General features: G+C 35.0%; 1 protein-coding gene across 1 annotated transcript in view; it reads left to right on the forward strand.

Annotated features, from left to right (window-relative positions):
- Positions 1–23,353, forward strand: part of LRPPRC (leucine rich pentatricopeptide repeat containing) — a 99,138-nt gene that overhangs the window by 18,949 nt on the left and 56,836 nt on the right. Inside the window, exons 3-19 of the mRNA XM_054397067.1 lie at positions 1,169–1,291; positions 1,921–2,042; positions 2,133–2,191; positions 2,901–2,987; positions 3,440–3,566; positions 4,639–4,783; positions 5,493–5,635; positions 5,896–6,001; positions 6,080–6,187; positions 11,904–12,022; positions 12,663–12,756; positions 15,775–15,844; positions 18,889–18,916; positions 21,092–21,149; positions 22,264–22,370; positions 22,583–22,660; positions 23,003–23,056. Coding sequence (XP_054253042.1) covers positions 1,169–1,291; positions 1,921–2,042; positions 2,133–2,191; positions 2,901–2,987; positions 3,440–3,566; positions 4,639–4,783; positions 5,493–5,635; positions 5,896–6,001; positions 6,080–6,187; positions 11,904–12,022; positions 12,663–12,756; positions 15,775–15,844; positions 18,889–18,916; positions 21,092–21,149; positions 22,264–22,370; positions 22,583–22,660; positions 23,003–23,056 — 1,628 coding nt within the window. The remainder of the gene's footprint in view (positions 1–1,168; positions 1,292–1,920; positions 2,043–2,132; positions 2,192–2,900; positions 2,988–3,439; positions 3,567–4,638; positions 4,784–5,492; positions 5,636–5,895; positions 6,002–6,079; positions 6,188–11,903; positions 12,023–12,662; positions 12,757–15,774; positions 15,845–18,888; positions 18,917–21,091; positions 21,150–22,263; positions 22,371–22,582; positions 22,661–23,002; positions 23,057–23,353) is intronic.

Here is a 23,353-nt window from a genome sequence, read left to right on the forward strand (position 1 = left end):
GCTGTACAGCTGTTTCTACAGTTCTATATAATTAAAAATTACAGTAATCATCAGCAGCTGGAGATAACTTGACTGGCAAGAACTCCTGCCTCTGTGCTGGGCTGTGTGGAACTTCAGGATGTTGGCATGATCTGGAAGTAACTTAAAAAGCATTGATAGTACTTTACACTTCAAGTCACTTTGGAAGTCTGAATATCTGTATATTTGTTTCTGAGATGGAAAACCTGAGAGATTTTTGTCATCATTTATGTGAACATTTTATCTTGTTCCTTGCTAGATGAAATTGCTTCTGAAGTATACCTTTTTCTGTGAGAAAGGAATAGACAACCTTCCCCCAGCCCCTCCCCCCCCTTTTTTTTCTGTGTGCTGCTTTATGAAGAAATTCTTTTTGTTAGAAGCTTCTGGGTTTGTGTATTAAGGCATGATTGAAAAACATAAAAATTGTCTCCATCTTACTGGGTAATCTGTGATAGATTCTGCAGCTCTGCCTTTCTTTGCCTCAGGTGGAGTAATGAAATTCAGAAAAGGTAATAGGAGTTAATAGTTTTTCAACATTATGTGGCTAGTGCAGAAGTCAGAGAAAGTAGACATTCTTACAGTTTCCTTCACTATACTCTAGATAGATGTAAGTGATCAAATTTATTTTATGTTGACCGTGGGCAGAGTGCAAATGGAAATTTAAATGTGGAATGTCTCAGAACACCAGTTTTGGAATAGTATGGAATTAGTATGAAATATTTTGCCATTTCTGAATTGTACCAGAAAGGTATGTCCCAGTTAGGATGAAACGATCTATGGATCTTGGATGGGGAAACTTAAAGTACTAGATCACCACATGAGGCTCTGGGCAACCTGATCTAGATGAGGGTGTATCTGCTCATTGCAGAGTGGCTGGACTAGATGACCTTCGGAGGTCCCTCCCAACCTGGGTAGATTCTATGATTCTATAATTGGGATGTTTTATCATGAATCTTTTTCATGATAGCCATAGTAGTGTAATTATTTAATCATTTGGGTATTTTGTTCAGCATCTGTCTTTATCTTGGAGAAGATTTTATAGCATACAAAATGGTTAAATATTTTAGTGGGTCAGTCTCTAATTTTTTTTTCCTAATACTAAACATGTAATTATAATATGAAGAAACTTTTGGTTGTGTTCCACTTGCAGGGTGTCCAGGGAGTAACCAGACCTTGCTTTTGTTGCGAAGTTGTGGTGCTCTTTTACCGGAGATATTGTCACCAGAAAGAACAGAACTAGCCCATATGATATGGGAGAAGATGAAGGAACTGGGTAGGCTGGTTTTATTAGTCCCTCTTGAAAGAACAGCTATATGGTTTAGTTACTTTATTTGTAATAGAAGACTGAATGTATTTTAATAGTGTTTAAATGTTTGGGTGTAACAGCCAATACTCATTACTGAATAAACACTAGGTTTTATTGTTCAGGTGAGAGACCTGTTTCTTATTTTGGGAGTTATACTGACATCTAGGGGTGTTAATCTCATGGACTTTGCTTGATTTTGATTATTGTAAGAATGTATTTTACCTTTCTGTTATATGTTACCTTGCTATCTGATGGGCTGAGTATTCCTAGTGCTACAATTTAGCAATTTTAAAAATAATTTTCTAGAGACTAAGACTTGCATCTTGGTAGTAAAATTGCTGCATCTGTAAACACAGCTGAGGTGGCTGTGGAATAGCACACATGAGCATTGGTGTTACTGTGCCTTAGTTATGTTTTAGCCTTTTATAAACATGTGTGCTGTTAAATTGATCTTGGATATTTCAGAAATGAGTAAAATGAAACAGTCTGATTATACATGAAGTTCATACAGAATGAAATTACCTGAGAATGCTATTAAAATTATGTTGAATTTAGAGAATCTGTATTCACTCACTGTGGTTGAAATCTTCCCTTAGGTGCTGTGTATGATACAAGCCATTACAATGCTTTACTTAAGGTCTACCTTCAGAATGAGCACAAATTTTCTCCAACAGAATTCTTGGCCAGAATGGAGGAAGCTAATGTGCAGCCCAATCGAGTGGGTACCCTTTTACGATATCTTAATTCTTAATAATACCATCCATTTGTTGGATGGAAGTCATTAACTTCCCCTTTTTATTTTTTGTAGGTTACATACCAAAGGTTGATTGCTGCATATTGCAATGAGGGAGACATTGAAGGGGCAAGGTATTCTTATGCATTTATATATGGGGGGATTTCCACAAAGTCTGTTTCTCATATTGACCTCCCGTAATGATAAGACTCATTTCAGCATAATTCCTGTAAATTGAGCAAAGTAAAGAGGGGAGTTTATTTTAACCAAGCACTAAAGAACATTTTCTTAGAGACTGCTAGGAGCTACACAAGCAAAACAAAACTGGTAGACCAGTGTTTTCAAATCAGGTTGCTCAGAAAGTACCTTTAGTAATTTTTGAGAGCCAGTTTAAGATTATGAAGAGTTACTGCCTGTGTAAGAAAATGGCTACTGGGAAAGGCGTTTGACAATGAAGTGGGCTAGGGAGCAAATAGTAGTAATTGGTTTTTGTTATTGTCATTATATAGGACTTGCCGGATGTCTAACATTTCATTTTTGGCAAGCTAAAGTTGGAATAATGTGGTTGCTGAAAAAGAGAAATAGGTAAAACGAAGATAAAAACACAAAACACCAGCCCAACCTTTGTGCCTGCATATTTCAAAGTGACAAATACAGTTCATCTGAAATAATACAAATTACCAAATTATGTGGATATTATGCAGCGCCCCCAAATACAGTTGCTCAATAACATAAAGATTTGGGTTTGTTTAATGGTACAGTCCAGCAGAGCACAAATAGCTCAGTAGTTTATCTTTTCAAAGGCCAAAAAGATCTATTTATTCCTTGTCTTGTATTTTGCAGTACAATTCTTGGATTTATGAAGAACAAAGATCTCCCAGTCACTGAGGCAGTATTCAGTAGCCTTGTGAAAGGTCATGCAAGATCAGGGTAATGTTTAATAAGTTTTTTCTTTTAATTTTACTATAATATAAAGTGATACTGCACAGAAAAATGGCATACTGCGGAACAGTGTGATGGTTTCAAATAGTAATGTATAGAAGACCATCTTTTGTACTATTTTGAAGCAGAACAGGGCAGTTTAACAAAGGAAGTAGACTTTTCTTGTGCTTGAAGATCTTGAAATTCAAGATAAATTAGTGTACTTTTATACTGTTTGAAAAAGAAATTTGTTGCACTTAGTTTTGCACTTCTCCAGCTGTTCAGTTGAAAGAGTATTTTAAGTAATACAATAATTAAAAGATTGCATTTTGAACTTTCAGAATTTGCTTAGTTAAAATAAGTTCTTTATGCTTGTTGTAGTCTGTTTTCAAGCAGTGTGGATGTCACAATAAACATTGCAATGATTAAATGTATTGAGAATCTTTTTTTTGAATTGTTAGAGATATAAAGAGTGCAGAAAATATCCTTTCAGTGATGAGGATGGCGGGTGTTGAACCAGGTCCAGACACCTATTTATCGCTGCTGAATGTGTATGCTGAAAAGGGTGATATTGATAGCATCAAAAAGGTATTGCAAGTTTGAATTTAAATACAACTGACTTGATCTTTTGTTGAATTTAACTTTGGAATGCTTTTTATTCATGCAGGAGAAATAATACTAAATTTTATAACTTGTGCCATCTTAGTCCACAGCAGTTAAACTTTTTTGAAAAAATCTGAAAAGCTGGTTGACTGAAAGGAGTACCACACTTCATGAAAAATACTTGTCCTTTGATAGTTACCTTTCACCCTGAGAAGATAGGTTTGCCAGTGAGTGTTTTAATAAATCAGTTTTTGTTCTCAGAGGCAAAGACTGCAAGTGAGATACTTATAAGTGTATTTATAAAAAAAATTAAAAGTTAACCTTGATTATCCAGCTCCTATTGAAGCCACAGAATCTTTATATTTTTTGAGAGTTCATACCAACAACCTAGGTATTCATGAAGCATGGATAAAGTAATGTTGCCTTACAGCCCTTTGTGTAGCTATTCTTTTTTTTCCAAATATTCTTTCTTAGTTAAAAAAAAATTAAATTAAAGAAGTATTCAGAAAGGAATGAGAAAAGAAAATTGGTTTGAGTTTAGTAAGTAATATCAGATGGAGAGGCCTACATCAAGGAGTAGAATGTGGGAAACATAATACTGTTCTGTGATTTACAAATTAGAAAAATCTTCATCAACCAGTCTCCTTCCAAACACTAATAAAAATTCTGATTAATCACTCTCCCATTTTCAGAGCAATTTCTTTTGATAGTCATCTCACAATGAAAATACCTCTGGTATCTCTGCGATTTTCATATATTATTAGGTATTGGAAGGAAATTATTATCTGTTTTATCTGTCCTTCTGTTTGTTTGATTGTTGTTGTAATCTAAATGTTTTTGAAGCCCTCTGGAATATGGAAGAGAGAATACCCGAATACTCAAGATCTATGTGTCTAAACCCACGATTTTAAAAAAGGGAAAAATCCTCAGGTTTTTCTGGGTTGGTTTTTGTTGGTGGTGTTTTGGTGGGTTTTTGTTCGTGTTTCTCCCCCTCTCCCCCCACTCATTTTGGAGCTCATTAAAGATAAATATTAGTTAAATTTATTCTGGTTTACAGACTCTAGAAGAGGTTGAGAAGACCGAAGGGTACCTTATGGATAGGATTTTGTTGCAGGTGATTTTTAGCCTTGCCAAGGCTGGATATCCTCAGTACATTGAAGATATTAAAGAACGCATAAGATTTGAAAGGGAATTAATTCCAGGTATGTCCTTGGTTACTGCAATGGTGTTTTGCTGGAGTAGGGAGGGAAAGCATTTTCTTCCTTCTCTTTCTTTTTTTCTTCCCCCCTGCCCCTGCAAGAATGTTACCAAAAAATAGGTAATTTTCTACTTTTTTCTTGAATATATAAATTCATTTGTGCAGCTTTAGATGACATTTTAAAAAAAACTAAACGCAAGCCAGTTTTAAAAATTTACATAGGAAAATCATACCAAATTTTTTTGTCTCTGAATTCCTTCAGATTTGATAGGAAAGTGGAAAGTGTGAAGTCTTTTTTTCAGACAACATTCCTATTGGGGCAGGTTTTTGTGACTATCATAAAAAAGGGAGACCAAACACTGAATAGAGTTGAAGGAACTTTTGGATCCCAGTTTGTGTAATCTAATAACTGTTAATTATATGCCGTCTGTTTTTTTTCTTTATTGGAAATGTTCCTCTTGTTTACTATCATTCTGTCAGGCTGCAGTGGTGATGTTTCTGATTTTTGGCATGATCTTGTAATGGGAAAAAGTAATTCAATGCAAATCTGAAACTGGTATTCTTAAATTTGATTGGTTGATCACAACTTAGGAGTATGTTAATGATAAATGAAAAACATTTTCTCTCCTGGCTTTTGTTCATTTTAGTAGTTTAATGTGAAAATAGACATATGCACTTTTAAATTTTTTTGTTGTCTGTTTTTCAATTGCTAGATGCAATGAACCTGTGTTTGACTCTGATAACTCATGGCTTCGAAGATATAGGCTTCCATATTTTGAAGTCTTTTAATCATCTGGCACGTGAGAATGTGGACCAGGGTAGCTTCTTCTTGCAGCACTGTGTAAATAGAGATACGGTATGCAGAATAGTAATACTTTTTTTTCTTAATATGTTAATAACAATGTAGTGAAGATGGAAAATGCTGTGGGGTTTTTTTGCACTGTTCTCAAGGAATAAAATAAGGATATCAATTTGCGTAGTACATGGAAAATCACAAACGAATTATTTGGCATGTGTGATACTGATTTCCTTAAACACAAGAAGAATCTGATATTCTTAACCATTTGAGAAAGTGAAAGAAGTATTAAATTACTTTTTTTTTTTAATTCTTTGCAGCCTATGAACAAACTGAAGCAATTTTGTGTTGAGTTAAAAGAAACAAAAATGCATTCAGCACCATTGCCATTTATTTTGCGTTGTGCTTTGGAGGCAAACAAATCAGGTACTGTACTAATTTAGTTACTTTTTTACATATGCTTATCCCAAGTACTTGATTTAATTATTTTGTGAATGTTTTCAGCCTTGGCTATTGATGTAATGAAGATGATGAAAGAGGAAGGCCTGCCACTCAGACCTCACTATTCCTGGCCACTGCTAGTTCAGTTCCAGAAGGAGAATAATCTTAAAGGTTAGTTATCTCTTAAGTGCTATTCCAGCTTTATTGTAAACCTAGTGCAATAATCTTTATTAAAACATTGCTATGAAATTCAGCAGACTCTTTGAGAATAGATGGAGACGTTGCTTCATGTCTTACTTTGTTGCAAACAATTTTTAGTTCAGAAAGATTTTTTTTTTTTAAGCCTATTTAATCATGGTACAGATCTACAAATTTGAAGTCTGCCTTTGCATAGAAAGATGTGAGAGAGTGTTTAATCTTTTCAAGTCTTCACGTTCTTTCTGGCTTCCACGTTCTTTTTGCTGCTTGTTACCTTTTACAGAGTTCACTCTTAAAGAAACAGAATTTGGAGAAGAATGTAAAAGTAAGGTTGTGTTATAATAGCTCTCTTGGACTGCAAACCCAATCCTTCCTTCAAGCCAACTTCTTGTCTACCAAATGGGAGTTTCATTACAATAATAAAAACTGCAGGAGAACTTACATTGCTGAATGTTTGAGCCTGGCCTGACATCATACTGATTGAAGGACAGAAATGCACAATCTTTAGGATTCTTAAGTAGGTTTAAGTGTTTAGCATACTTTCCGCTGTTACACATGGGGATGGCTACAGGATATGAATAAGAATTGAACAAATACTAAATTTTAGAGTACAGTATCTAATTCTTTGGTTTGCATTATTGGTAATTCAGAAAGAATGGTATTGTAAAAAGATGCTTTTAAGAGAAGTACTTCCCCCTTGGGGAAACAAAAAACTGTCTTTTTCATCTTATCTCACAGTATAATGTGCTTTAGAATGAGATGCAGAGTTGTTAGTGTGACACTGGGTGACAAACAAAATGCACAAACAAAAAAAAAGTGCTTTTAGCAGACTCTTCATATCGCAATTTTATCTTAAATATACAGTCACATTCCAGTTTGGAAGAAATGCTGAAACAAGTATTCCCTAATTGTTTCTGTCTATAAAAATGTCTCAAGTCTTTTTCAAAAAGCCTTTATGAAAACAATATTCCGTTTTTATTAACTCTTTAGTCTCTCTGTTCCTGCTAGACTACTTACCAAGTTTATCTTCTCCTAGGTTTTCAAATGCTTGAAAGTTCTATGATATTTTAAAAAGTCTGGCACCGTTGTTTTAGTTGGGTCCTTTGAGACTTACTTGAAGTACAGTATTGCCAAAAATAAGCAATTTGAAATTGGTGTCATACTTGTACATGGATGCAGCCAACTGAAAAAACATGCTTCTGTAACTATGGAAAACTTCACCTCACCAACACCATTAGACATCAGAACTATTTTTAGGTTTAGACTGGGCTCCCAAAATTGAAGCAACATCAAGAAACTGAAGTTTTCAGATCCCTTTTGGTCTTTGACAAGAATAGAGGTTGTCTCAATTCAGATTCCTAATGTGGAAATCACTCGTGCTTTGGCTGGTAGTTCCTGCTGGAAGTCATAAAAGCAAATTGAGAAGAAAACTGATGAAAGAACTCTTCCTCCTGCCATTCTTTGCCATTTTCTAGAGAGCCCATGTTTTTCTATCTGCAGAGGCATTGGATACATAAACTTCTATATGTTTGTATGATAATACTGTGGATTTGCAAAGACATTTTCATAACCTGGTTCTCAATCTCTGTGTTTGAATTGTTAAGAGGAAACGTTACTTCTGTGAGACTACCTACAAGATGATTTTGCAATTCTTAGAATATATAAGGAATCTAAGCAATTCCTTCTGCTTTGAAGAATCAGTGGAAATATTCCTGCTGCAGCTTGTTCTTTCCCATATGGAAGCTTACATTCATTCTTTAAAGTTTAGTAATAGAAGAAATGATTGAATGAGAACCACCATCTAAAAACACAACCAATACACTTGAAGGAAAGTAAGTAATGGGGGGGAAAAAACCACTCACCCTAAAATTGTTCCATATTAATAACAGAGCAAAAAATACTGCTGCAGTAAAAACTTAAGGGTAACAGCAGGTAGTAAATTAGCAGAAAGGTGCTTTCTAACAGCAAAAAATGATAGAGCTGAGTGGAAATAAAAGTATAGACAGGTACTGTATCACATTTTATACCAAAAATGAGGTAATGCTTGCTTTCTCCACAAAGTAGTTACACGTGGCCTAATGTGTATAATTTTGCATCTCGGTGTAGATAAGGCTGAAAATGAGAAAGAACTTTGAAGAAAAGCTATTAGAAATTGGATAGGATGTAACAGTTGGCAATGTAATCATTAAATAACACAGAAAATATTCTAGAGCCTATCTAGAACTGCAGGGTACAAATGTCTGAATCAGTGTGTAATGTAACCCAAACAATCATGTAACTAGTACCAATGCTTAATTACAGGTTTATCTAATGTTTATTATAACAAAAGCTGAAACAGGATATCAAAGGAAATTCTCTAATTCCTGTACGATGGAACTAAGTTTGAAAGAGAAGTAGCAGTGAAGTGGTAGCTAGGAGCAATGAAACTAAGCAAGGCCATTTAAAAATATGCCGTAGAGAATTGCAGCCATCCTGAAATAGCAAGCAGCTTTTTTGAGTCATTTGACACAGACATGTAATTTCAGATGGGGCATTTTTGCTTTTATGGGCATCTGTTATATAAGCTGGTAATTACTTATTTCCATAGTATTTATCTAAGTAAATGCTCATATGCTTTTAGGAGTGGAAAGTGCTTGCAGGGTTTAAAAGATTAATACGAGGTAGAACTGTTATTGGCACTGAGACTCATCTTTAATTAGATTATACACTAAACCCAAGAAGGCCTAGTATAAATGAGCAGAAATGTTTGGCTTACACTTGTTACTGAATATTTTACAGCTCCCCTTCATCTTTGTGTAATCATGATATTTTTAAAGACGGTTTTTATGTCAGTTGTGTATTTTGTTTTCTACTAAACTGTTGTTACATATACAAAGCATGGTTACTGAATGGCAATTCAGTTTGTCCTTCAGGAAATAAAGGAAATAAGCATCTGTGAGTCCAGAGAGGAATAAGGGTGGTGATTTCAGAAAGTAACTGCGTGAAATACTGTTTTGTACTTTTCTGGCAAAGAACTTCATGAGCATATCTGAAATTAACAGCACAGCAAAAGTATCTTAAATATTATGTTGTTGTCCTGAATCCACTTGCTTCTCAAACTGGAGAGTTTTTCTTACAAAAAAACTGCTGAAAGCAAATGTTACTGCCCTTGCACATGGTGTAACTGCCTTAAAAATCCTCCCTGTTCTGATGGGACTGCTTTAGGAAAAGGGCAGCAAGTTTCTCTGCTCTCTCACAGAAATATTGTGACTATCTTATAATTCATCTCTTCTGTATTCGTTCTTGAATATACTCATTTGAGGCTGGAATCTGCTCTGTTGAGATGTTTGAGTGCTGTTTCCAGTAATGACAAAATGGACAAAAGAAGTTTGGCTGTGTTTTGTTCCTTGTTTCTGTTTTTCCATTCCATTATTTGATTTTTAGATACATAGGTCCTGCAAGCCTTACATATCTCAGCCAAAGATCTCAAAAACCTGTTCTTGATCAAGCAGGGAGATGGCTGGAAGACTTTATTTACGGGTTTTAGTCATACTGAGTATTTTGGATCAGTGTATTTTAAAGAGGGGTATGGCAAGGCAATTATGGTGTTCTGAGCAGCCTGTTTAGAAATGAAACAAATATCCTTTTTGCTTTATGTTTTTTAGTATGTTTTATAATGTGCATAATATATCAATACTGTAGTACATATATTTGTAAATAAACAACTTGATTGCTATTGGCAGGTGTGTTCTCAAAATAATTTGGAAGACTAGTGTTCTAGATAAGCCTACTATAGTTTATCTCTCTCTCTTGTTTCTAGTCCATTCTTTGGTTTGGGAAGAGAGAAGTCCACACACAAAACACTCAAATCCTATTTCATGCATACATTTGACAGACTTACAGTATTTTCTTTAAAGTTTTTACAGTACGGTGTTAAAGTTTTACAGTATTTTGTTTAAGTGCTGTGCATTTTGGAAGATATTTTGGGATAATAAAGTAGTTCTGTTCTCTGCAAGGCAGAAAATGTATGCAAAATTGTAGGATTTCATGTTGGTTTTCGTTGTCCTTCCATTCTTCCCTCCCTAAAGTGTGTGTCATCCATCTTAGAAATGATGTCGAACAGCGTTTTAAGTTTGCGATTCATTTGGTTATGTGTAACATTGTTTCTGGTATTCCTTCTTAATCTCTATCTCACTGTTGTGTTGGTGCCCTAATCTTCAAATATGTCCTTTTTTTATTCAGGAACTGGGCATTTGTGATGAGTATCTGCTAGAGAATGGGAGTGGTTAACAGCTTTCTGCTGTGTTCTAGACACAAATAAGACCTCAAATCTCCTGAGTTTACCACACTGTATTCACTGCCTTATCTAGTTCTTGGTCTCAGGGTCCTATCTAGTGATACAGATAGGGCCTCTTACACAGAAATCTTTTAAAAATAAATCTGATATATTTCCTGTGAAGTTGAAAACAGGAAAAAGAAACTATCTGTCAAAATTGAAAAGGTATCAAGAAAGACTTAATTTAATTCTTTATTCATATTTTTGCAGATTCTGGGCCAAATTCACAGTTTTGTTTAAGGCAAACTTGAACAGATGATGCGACTTTAATCTAGTGTGACTTGCCTGCATGTATTTTCAAGTGCTCAAAGGGAATTCACATTTGATTATTTGCACCGTAGTGCACTGCATAAAATATTCATGGAAGTGTCACTTTTCCATAGGTGGCACTCCAGGGCAAAGACAGGGACTTTAGGAAACTTTACATTTTTTAAGTAATAAGTATGAAATGCATGTTGAAAAAAACATATGCTGTTTGGTACTGGTGTCCTGGAGCAACTGACAAATCATTTTTAGACCAGCAAAAAATGATAATACCTGCATTAATTTTGATGGGGATTCAAGAATTTGTTAGCTAGGTTTACTGTAGGAAGTTTCTGCAAATCAGAAGTATGCGCATTTAGAACACATGACATATGCTCTAAAACTCTAATTGCTGACCTACTAAGATTTAGTATCTGTTGTCTTCAAATTCGTATCTACAGTAGTAATATACAGTCTAGTTGTGTGAATTGCTTTGAACCCTGTAAAAAGTTATAATGTAGCTTCACTGGGGCTTGGGAAATTCCAGCCTTTCTCTGAATTTTCAGTTTGAAGCTGCTGCATTGATAGGTTGATCAGCCTATTTGCTTACAGGAGTTACTTGTTTTATAGAAATCCAGAGACACAACTTGAAAGCTCGTCTTTCTGATCAGAGCTGAATTCTGGGACTAAAGCAAAGAATGTACTATGTATTGAAGAATGCATTTATATCTTGAATTTGATTATATACTTTAAACCAAATTTTAGATTTGTGTTTTATGCAAAATAATGTGGACATCTTAGTATATAGCTCTAGAAAATGTTTTGCAAACATGACCAAGAGTAACCGTCATGTATTCACTATGTTAGAAAACAGCAGTTTCCAAGCTAGGCAAGAGTTTCTTGGGTTTACTAATACAGTAGAGAAGAGGAAGCTTAATAAATCTATTGTAAAGTTTCACAATTAAGAACTTCATTAACATCTAAAATAAAAATGCAGGATTTTGCTTACTAGTTTAAAGGAAGGAAATTGAGGAAACAAGTGTGTTTTTGAAAAAACATAAAATTTTAACTGTTGAGTCTCAGGTTTATGTTTTTCTGAAATGCTTAACATTACCAATTTTGCTTTAATAGGTATCTTTGAGGTTCTCAAAGTGATGCATGAGTTGGGGGTGGAACTTGATGCAGAAACATACACAGACTATGTTTTTAAAAATTTTGCTGATAGTGAAACTGCCCTTGTCCAGCTTAAGGTAAGTTTACATTTGGAGTTCATAAGAATTACATGGTTTTGTTTTCTATGTTCTCTGTGAAGGCTTTAGATCACAGTAGTGCTCTAAACATGATTTTGTTGTGATAAAGCTTGTTCAGAATATTTAGTTTTGAAACAGTCCTTGCACTGACAGTTTACCATATCTTTCTCCTGTTGCTTTTCATTCTGCTTTTCAGAGCTGACCAAAATATTTTGCTCAAGACTTACTAGCTTTCTGTTCCCTGATGTACTAAACTGACTGAAAGATGTGCTTTATTTTTTTTACTGATGTTTAGAAGTATTAAAATTGTTTCTGGTGATTTTTTGTCATGTTGTTTGTTTTCTTTTAAAATTTTATATTCCTTTTTTCTAACTTGTTATGGAATTCTTAATTGCAGACTAAGTTTAACTGTCGGATTCTTTGGTAACTTTGGCTCTTGCCTTTGAATTCAATAGAAAAGAAGCTGGAGTTTTTTTATCAGTAGCAGCTTAACTGGCTAGCCATATAGTGTGCTTTCTGTGTTCTCAACAGCTAGCAATACAGAAATGCCAATGTTATTTGTAAAGAAAGCGTTTAGAAATGTGAGGTATCGGGGGTCTTCTCTATGTGTACTTCCAATGATTGATTGCTTTATCTCTAGAAAAATGACTGCTTGTTTGAAACTGTTGGACTCTCTGTAGCAGAAATAAGATATGAAGCAGCACATGGAAGACTGAACAATGTTCTTTCTCTGTGTAAGTACTTTTCGTGTGCCACACCTCGAGTATTGTGTTCAGTTTTGGGCACCTCAATACACAAGAAATGTTGGGGTGCTGGAGCGAGTGCAGAGAAGGGCACCGAAATTGGTGAAGGGCCTGGCGAATAAATCTTATGAAGAGCAACTGAAACAGCTGGGGCTGTTTAGTTTGAGAAAGAGGAGGCTCAGACCTCATTGCTGTCTACAACTACCTGAAAGGACATTGTGGAGAGGCTGGTGCTGGTCTCTTCTCCCAGGTAATTAGTGATAGAACAAGCAGGAACAGCCTCAAGCTGCAGCTGGGTAGGTTTAAACTGGACATGAGGAAAACTTTTTCTGTGAAGGAGTGGTCAGGCATTGGAATGGGCTGCCCAGGGAGGTGGTTTGAGTCACCAAGCTGATGTGTTTAAAGGTCGTTTGGATGTGATGCTTGGGGATATGGTTTAGGGGTGAACCTTGTAGAGTAGGGTTATTGGTTGGACTTGGTGATTCTGAGCGTCTTTTCCTACCTGAACATTTTTGTGATTTGCTTGGTTAACTAGCAGTATGTTTCTCTTCCAATTTTTTTAAACAAATACAGTGTTTATTTGCCTAGTATACTGAAACAGTAATATAACACCTAAATCTGGACTGAATCTGATATAGAAAGATCTTTCTTAAACAGTTTTGTTTTTCAGGAGTCTTGAACAGATAAAAGCAGTCTTTTGCTGCAATTGTCATTAACTGTTTTGTTTAACAAATATAGAAATACTCCCTGATGCTGGGAAACTGCTGTGTTGAAAATGGGAAGATTATATGAGTAGTTACTCATCAGTGATTTAATTTTTGCATTGGACATTTACTAATTAATGAGTCTTTAAGAGTCAACTTATGTTCTGCCATTATTTTGTTTGTTCTTTTTACCAAAAAAAATGTATTAACCATGAAAAATGAAGTACCTAAAATAACTCTGAAATTTTTTTTAAAAGGATAATTGTTTATTAAAAGCTATGAAATCTCTTTGTAAAGTGAAAGAATAGACCTACCCCTTCATACTCATTTTGGTTAACTGAAATAGATTTTGATGTGATATAAGGCACAAATACATGTGCCTGGTATGTGGTAAATGTATATGATACCAAAAGTATGGTAGAAGCACATAAAGTAGGCTGCTTTCTGTCTTCCTGTCATGAAATTAGTCACACACAGTGTATTATTTAGCTGTTAGCATATTGAATTTAAATCTCGTAGGGGGTATTGCTATTTACAAAGATTAGGGTTAATAATTCATAGAAACATACAAAATTTCTTTTGAACTTGAGCTTTAAAGGAGAGTATTCCTGTAAATAGTTTACCAAGCTGAAATGAATGCTAGTAAACCTAATTAGCACCTATGTAATGATAAGGCACAGATATTAAATGGCTGATTTTTTTTTTTTTTAAACTCTTCTGCTTTTGCAGTATTTCAAAGAGGGAAAAACAGATGTGGTATGGAAAACAGTTAAAGACTGTCTCATCAGTGTAGTTGGGGGAGATGAACGTTGGTTATTAATGTTGGTTGCTATCTAGGTGTATTGATTCAGCTTCTCATGCCTTATAATGTATAGATTTCTGCTGCTGACAAGATGAAAACTACGAAGCATCAGCTGTGGAATCTGGGTGCATAAGGCACTGTGCATGAGAGCCGCTTTTTCTCTTTATCATGTCGTTCCATTTCACTTCATTTAAGCCCCTTGATTTTCTCAGACTTGTTTGTTGCTAAGGAAACCAGTTTGCCGATTGTCAGCAGCAGCTGAGCATACTAAGATGCTTTTCTGCTCATCTTTCTACAAAAAGTTTAATATACCACTGGAGGAGGATTTCTATTGAGGGTTTCTATTGAAACCAAATTTACCTGAAATTTTCAAACTAAAACAGTTCTAACATTTAAAACTTTTAATTTTCTATGTGCCTGGAGTTAGACCAACGAGTGGTTTTAGCATGTTGTTGCTGCTTTTTATTTTCCAGGTTTCTATAGATCTGGTGTTTTTATTTCAGTTCTGTTACACCTCTTGTTGAAAGGGCCCAGTGCATTCATTGTTACAGGGTTTAAATTCCATTGTGATAGTGAAGTCAGATGATAACTGATACCGTGCTTAAATGCAACTATATTTCTTAGCTGGATTGTGGTACTGGAATGAGAGCAGTTCTAGAGGAAGAAGGTAGAATGATTTGGAATACTGAGCCAAGAAATGATGTAAAGATGAGGACATGGGGCATAACTGCAAATAGCCTCTCAAGACATCTAATTTTCAGTAATTTTACAGCTTGCTTTGTGTTGAATTAGTATTGCAAAATATCAACCTTTAGAACTCTGTATCTCTCTTTTTTTCCCAGCTTAACTTAATAGATAGCACTTAATGTAGGGCTACTTTTTCTTTCTTGTCAGGTAGTTCACATCAGTAGAAGCAAACATCTAAGATGATGTCATTGTATGGGGGCTTTTGTTTTTGTGTGGGGTTTTTTGTGGCACTTTTCTGGTGAGGGTAACAAACTTCAAAAAACAGAGAAGGGAAAATTTTAAGGCAGGTATTCAGTCTGAAACAATTAGCTAATCCTTTGCCTCTGAATCCTTTGGGTTTTTTTTTTTGTTCTAGCACTAGTATCTGAAGCTTTCTTGATTAGGATTGTTTGGGTTCTGTTTTGCTTTCTGGAACATAGTATTTTCTTTGATCTTGTTTTTTTGCAGATGCTTATTATTACCAGTTTCTATAAAAGACTAATATATTAACTACTGGTATTAAGGACAATGAGGAGGGAATAAAATCTAGTCTTTCAGAGTATTTGTTTCTTTCTGGAATATAGCAGATCTATTGCTGATAAAACCAGGACTGATTCAAATACCCAAATTTGAAATTTTGGTTTACAAATGTTTGTCAGGATTTACTAAACTAACAAAATAGTTCTTTTAATGGCACCCTATTTACATGACCTACTGACTTATTGCTGTTCAGGAATTGTTTACATAACTGTTTAGACACATTTCTTTCATTTACAGTGTCTTCAGCAAGCACCCCTCCTATTGATTTTCGTCTGTTTAGAAACAGCCTCATTTCGGGTTTTAAAAGGTAAGGTTGCTATATGAATTTTTTCCTCTGTAGCAAAATTCCCTGTCTTTTTTGCCCTGTTGAGCACAAGTCTATGCAGTCTTTTTTGCTGCCCGCTTGAAAATTTTAAAGGGCTACAAGCATAGCAGATCTGAGGGGTATCTTGGTTCCTCTCTGCTATCCCTGATTTCCTTGCCTCTGCTATATAAAAGCATCCATTTGAAGTATTTTAACCTCACTATTCTTATTTGGTCTGTGCTGTTTGGCAGGGTATAAACTTCTCAGTGTAGTAAACATTCGGGATTTTATTCACTTTTTTGTTTATAAACTCCTATGCTAATTTAAGACTTCCCTAAAGATTGGCCTATTAACTGTTTAAAGTAAATGGGTGCTAAATAAAGAAGAAATAGCAGTAGCAGCCAGGTTTGTTCTACTACATCTGATAGCCTCCTGTGCCCCCTGGGTTAATAGGGCTCTTGAATGCTGCATTTAACACACAGCATTGTGCTATGTTGCTGGGACTTAGTATTCACAGTCATTTTGCAAGGAGGGTTCCTTGCTGACTTGCAGGGTTGTTTTAAGCTTATGCAAGTATATCTCCATTAAAAAGCATTTCTGTTTGCTCAGTCAAGCATTTAGGACTGTGAATGAGGTTTGTTGTTGTTGTTGTTTGGGTGTGGTTTGTTTTTTTGTTTGCTTGTTTTTTTAGCATACCCTGATAAGCAGAAGTCCATAGAGTCCAAAGGCTGATTTTATTGGCTGTTATTTTCTAAAATATTGTAATGGGTTTGAGATATAATGTACTATACAAATATGACCAAAACAATTTTCCAGTAAATTGCAAGTTCGGTCTGGTTAATCCTGGTCCACCACAGAAAAAGGAGGAGAAAAAGCAAACTAGAGTTCATAACTGGTTTTGTTAACTAGTCCTGAGTTGACCTTGACATCTGAGGGATAAGTGAAATAATGCTTTACTTGTAACAGGGATATTTGGGATATTTTACTATTTGTTTCAGTAGTCAGCCCCCAAATCATCCATTTCAAATATATTCAAGTAACAGATTTTTGAAACACATCCTCTACCAGTCTAGATAAATAGTCAGTTGATGTAGGACTCAAACTAGAAGGAAAATCATACCAATATTTTACACACAATTAATACTAACATGAAATTCTCCTACCACTGGAGAGTTGTGCAGATGTTCAGAATGTGATTTAAAGTACTCTTAAGATGTTACCAGCTTGTATTATGAAAACTAGCTGATGAAGAATCATACTTTTCTCAAGTGAAACAGGTATTCTTCCTCAGTGGTGAAGACTGATTTCAAAAGTTACTGGACATTTAAACTTAGAACATGAAATTCTCGGGGAAAATAAGATTGGGGTTTTTTTGGGGGGTGGTGGTGGTGGTGTTTGGTTTGGTTTTGCTTTTTTTTGCTTTTTTGTATTTTTGGGGTGGTGGTAGGTGTTATTTTTGTTTGGCTGGGTTTGGGGTTTAGTTCAGTTTACTTTCACCTCTCCTTGCCACTTTGGAATGTGGCATAAATTTGTTTAAGTTCTCATTTGCCTATATTGCTACCTGGCTTCAGTAGCTATCTAGCATGTTGACTGCACCTGAAGTTCACCATTATATTGGTTCAGAAAGCATGCCAGTTCATGTTTTCTTCCCCGTTTAAAACTTAAGTGCCTGAAAATGAAACTTGAGACTATGATAGAAGAAAATAACATGTACTTTTTGCAATGACCATGGCAAAATTCTGTGACAAAGTGTGGGTCTTGAACATTCAAATGATCACAGTTTTAGGACTGGTATACAAAAGTACAGGGTGGGGACACATGAACAATGTCTGTGGCAGGCTAGTTTACGAATTTCTGTTGAAGCTAGTCTTCTCTAGTAACTACCTTGAAGTATTCCAATTCTATCTGCCTGATGTGCCATTACTATTTCAAAGTCAAGTACTTTAGGAAATTGATGTATTTGACAGCTGAAGTTCGTTGTCATGCTGTTGATGATGGAGCAAGTTCACCCAGAAAAGCTTAACTAACCTCACAGATAGCATTCCTCATCCTGCTCCCCCACCCAGACATGCATTTGATTAATTTTCAAGTACAGGTGGCAATAGCACAAAAATTAAATGTTTTATAAGCCTGATCCTCCTAAATAAAATCCTAAACTTCAAGCATAGAAATGCAGCAGTTCAGGCTGACATCTTATTTTCCTATTATGAGAACTACGTGAAGATAAAATAAGGTCATAAGTTTTTGTTTTTAGCCTTATGTTGCTTTACAGTTATAGAAAAATTACAGCTTCTAGTGAGAATTTCCATGTTTGCAAATTACAGGATTTTCTGTTTTCTTACATCTTAGTGAACAGGTTAACATGCTGGGGTTCTTATACTTCTGTGAACTTGTTAACATTTGATCTTTGGTTGTAATGTGGTGACGTACAGAGAAGTGCTCTCCGTCACATTCTGTACTGTTCTATGAGGGGAGAAATTCAAGTTACTTGATTGTGGTTTCTTTTTAATAAAATACTACCTATTAGTCTTCACTATAATAAACATTATACCTTAAGTAAGAGATTTGATTCTTTTTTGTATGGTATAAATGCGTTTATAGCTACCTGTAGTTTCCTGTCTATATCAAAAATCTAATTCTTGCTTTTTCAAATTGCATAGCAAACGATATATGGAAAGTGTGACTTGTTTGCATGAGGCTTATTCTCTTGTAAGGCTAGAAGCAAGTGTAAAATAAAAAAGTACAATTAGGGCACATTAGAAAATTGAACTAAAAATAAAACTAAAATATATTCTTTGTAGTCTTAGTTACCTGTTTGGATTGCTGTATTGCTATATTTAGCAAAAATTATGCTAAGTAAACTGACCATATGCACTACAATAAAAGGTAAAACACTTATTCTGTACAAGTTGGATTAAATATGTGGCAGTGATTGTGTTTTTATTTAAGTAATTTACTAAGATCTTCAGTGCAAATGATCTCTGTTTTTAAAAAGAGTAAAATCATTTTGTTGCCTTTAATTTGTTATCCTTTGCTGCCCTCTTCAGCTCAAATGATGTACATCTTTGGAGCAAGGTAAGTGGAGATAATGCTGTAAATAAAATCAAGTTCTTTAGACACTGCATGTTTATGGTACATTTCTGTATATCTGAATTCTGAGCCTGATAATTGTAGACCTGATTAAGACTTCTGTCAGTGGCAGATTGTACAACTGTGTGAAACTGAGTTTTCAAACTCGACACTTGTGTAATTGTGAGAAATGGATGTGGTGTTAGCACAAACTACTCCAGTGTCTAGATCAATGATGTTGTAACTAAAGGTAATAAGTAGTTGTAGCTTCTGGAATAAAATCTGCCATGGTTGTGCAATCTGACATGTTTTAATTCCCTTCTCTGCCCTGACTGCCCTCTCCCCAACTTTCTTCCTCTCCGTACACCTAGTACTAGCAAAATAAGGCACAGTCAGAATTTTCAAGTTTCTGCCATAGAGCTTAAAACACTGAAGGCAAAGCCAGATAAAAGAAATCACCTGGTTGAAGTCACAGGGAAGTGACTGGCCATCTTGCCCTCCTTGGTGTGGGCTACATTATTAAAGACGCTGCAGTCTAACTTGGTCAATACATTTTGTGGAGCAGAGGAATAAAGGAGATGTTGGCAGATACTGTCCGAGATGTTTTTGCACAGTGCTGAGTTTTTTTTGGTTGGTTGGTTTTGGTTTTGTTTTCCCCCCCACTGATATGAGACCTTCTGACTAATAAACTAGTACATGGCTTGTGGTTTATTTTAGATTCTGCAAAGAAATTTTGGAATTAAATAGAAATTGTAGTTTGGGAAGTTACTGATGAGTTATTTAGATAAATCAAGTACAGCTTGAAACACGTTTCTTTGGTATTATACTGCCATGGTCTGTTGTGTGAAGACAGTGGTCAGAGGATGGGTTTGTATTCGTCTCTGAGACATAAAGAGGAGGAATATCTCATTATTCCCATTATGAAATTAATTTTGAAGGACAGTCAACCAACTCAAGTTTGCCCATGAAGTAGTATCTAGAGTTATTTCTGCTGTTCTCCGCTGTGGAAGAAAGATATGTTTTTGTTGTTTTCTCCAATTTTTTTAGTAAATACCATATGTTCTAAAATAAAAACTGCTAACTTGGGAAATAAATGTATACTTAGCATTAAAAATAATAATATACATTCAGTTTTTCTGTAATCCATCCTTTTTGGTATTCTCTTGGATTTTATTCAGAAGAATTGTTATAATTCTTTCATCGATTTCTTAGATTGTTGCTGTGGGTTCTTCTGTGTTTTGGTTTGTCATAGGAGGATGAGGGCAAAAGGTCAGAAGGAGAGCTGTAGTTTAACTGTGCATAGTGTTGGTAGTGGTGATAGAATGAGAAGTGATAGAGCATTGTTGGACATTTTCCAATAATTGAAGGTGAGGGATCCTTTTCTTTTGTCTGTACTTAAAACACAGCAGTTAGACAGTATCTCCTGCTAACTTCCTGGAGATTGTATTCTACAGTCATGGCAGTTAAAATAGAATTTTTGAAATACTTTAATCTCAAATTTTAACTGTTCCTTAGAAACAGTCAAATGGATTTTTGAAGTGATGTAGTTTAGGTTAAAGTATTTGTAAATAGGATGTAGAGGCTTTTGTGTAAATGCTTCTGACGAAGAGAAGATTCCTTCAGTTTGTGTGACTAATGCTAAATGTAGTGAAATGCAATTCATTTTTATGGAGCATATTTTGTCATTCACAATTGCACTTATTTACAGCACCGGTACTAGTTACCTTAGTTATCTAACATGGCATGGTAACTCACCTTCCTGTATTTTCTTATTTGCTTTTTCCAAATTAAAAAAAAAAAAAGAAGCTTTATAGGCCAGTTTCAGCCTTTTGGGAAATTGGAATGCAATTGTAAAATCTCAAAGAATGACACTAGCTAATATTTGCTTTAAGCAATATCATAACAATAGCTAACTTTCTGTAGAATGATGTATAAACAGAATACTAGAGCGTCTGTCTCACTGCCATTCCTCAGAAAGCATTTCTGTTTGTAATATTTTTTTTCAAGACAAACCTATTATTTACAAAAGCTTCCTTATATTTCTTAGAGAATTACTATGATGTGGTAAAGAATAATACTTTACCAGAGAAATGCTTTATTATTTTGAGAATTCAATTCCAGATACTGTTTCTCCCTGCTTGCTTTTTTTGGCTGCAATGTGCGATTATTCTGTCTTACCAGATAACAGAAGTGTTGTACAAGGATGAGCGTTACTGCCTGACGCCTCCAGGACCAACTGGTAGAGTTTCAATTTCTATGATTGTAATTTATCTGCAAATCTGTTCTTCTGTGTAATGATGGGTTTGAGGGATTACAACAGTAAACACTGATTGCTTCTTTTTGAAAGTGAAATTTGAAAACATGTTGGGTAAAAACCTGATTCAAATAATCAGAGCATATTTTGTGGGATTCTTGATCTTTTTTAGAATTATAAACAAATCTTGCCGGTAATGATTAATTTTTCTAAATTTCATGTCTAAAATAGAGATTTGGAATGAACACAGGATCAATGCCTCAGTATTAAAAATACAAAACCAAAACAAAACAACAACAAAAAAATTTTTGTGAAGCAAAATCATCCGAAGTCTTTTACTTAGAAATAAGTATACTTTAAAAACTAACAAACAAACAACAAAAAACCTCACCCCACCACTCCTGTTTTAAAAATGAGTTTTCCTTCTGTCGGAGTTGAAGGGGCGAGGGTGTGGAAAAAAATAACCTTTGAGAAAACTAATTTACGTTCTTTCTGTTCTTGGCTATGGGATCTCATGTGTTTTTATATTTGTATAGATGAGAATCTTAGCACTATTTCCTAAAATCAGTTAATCTTGGTTTGGATTCATTAATAGGCAACTTCTTCAGCATTAGTTGATCTAATGGTTAAATATTTTTCATATTTTTATATTAATATTAAAATGCTTAATGTAGCTTGGTAATAGGATATAGTGGGTGAAATGTACAGAATAAATATGCAAAGTGTGATAAATCTGCTTTTTCTTCTGAGAAATGACAAAATATTTGTGGCAACTATTTGGGGTAGCAGGCAGGAAAGGGGGGGAAGGCCTTGGGCAGTGCCACTTCTGTCACACAGTAGTGGAAAAAATAGATTGAAGTAAGATTCTGTACTGAAAAGCTGTCACTAGGTCTGAAAATAATTAATATTCCTTTCACTCACCAGTTAGATATGTGCTCCCAAACCACATAATCTCTATGCCTCAGTGATCATTGTTGCCATTTCAGAGCCTCTCATCAGGGTGACATCTCACACCAAAATGATTTCTTATAAATTAATCTTGATAACATGACAGTCTCGGTAATTTTAGTGGAATGCTTTCTCTTGTTTTTTTCCACAGAAGCTGTTGGCTATTTTCTTTATCGCTTGATTGACAGCATGAGTGACTCAGAGGTACAGGCCAAGGAGGAGCGTTTGAGACAATACTTCCATCAGCTGAAGAAGATGGTACCATTTCATTTTTTGCTACATAATGCCTGTCCTGCCTGACATGTATCTATTAGATTTGAAATTGCTGCTTTTAAGTACAACCAGACCACTTCTCAATGACATGCAAAAGCTGGAGACTTGAATTACGTCTGAGATAATTTCTGTTAGACAAATTTCAGTTTGGTTGTGTTTCAAAACTCATATAATTTTTTCCCCACCTCTTGGTACAGAACATAGTTATCCCTACAACCTTCTACAGCGGCATTTGCAGACTGCTGGACTCCTCTCAAGTTCCCGAATTAATTAAGGTCTGTGGTTCTATTAGCAATTACTTTGAAACTAAAAAAAAAAATGGAGTATCTGTACTCTGTGAATATATTCTCCTTTGCAAAGGAAATATCTTTATGCAGTGATTATATAAGCCTTTTAACCTTTTCATGATTTTTTTCACTGTTGAAGTTATTGTCATGCGTGGAAGAGATAAATTTTATAAGTGCTTTTTCAAGCCAGTGTAATAATGCTGCAGAATACAGCTTTTTAACATTGCAATTATAAAATTAACTTTGAACATTTTTTGCATGATATGCTTGCTTAATGATTGAACTTTTTTGTGGGGGGATTAGTGATGTCTTTGTCTTACTGCATTTTAGGAGGCAAGGTTACTGTCCCATAAAAAATCCCCATCGATAGACAACATTCCAGAAGTAAGTAAATTCCCAGATAGTGATGCTTGTTCTTACTGTAATGGTAATGTTTGGATATGGGTTTTAGATGAAGTGTAATCACTAGCTTTTAGATCATGGAAGTATATTATTTAAATCTACCATTTGAAGTTCAGAGATTACTTTCCAGAGCAGGAGCAAAGGCTTTCCAGATTTTCACACAGATCTGATACTTCACCTTGGAGTTGGCTGAGGTTTCCATGCCTCAGTTTCCTTGTCTAGTAAATAAGTTTTTTGAAAGTTCTAGCTTGTTGTAATGGTTGTAGTGTGAGGCTTAAT

This window comes from Indicator indicator, chromosome 2 (assembly GCF_027791375.1).
Source record: "Indicator indicator isolate 239-I01 chromosome 2, UM_Iind_1.1, whole genome shotgun sequence".
Taxonomy (NCBI): domain Eukaryota; kingdom Metazoa; phylum Chordata; class Aves; order Piciformes; family Indicatoridae; genus Indicator; species Indicator indicator.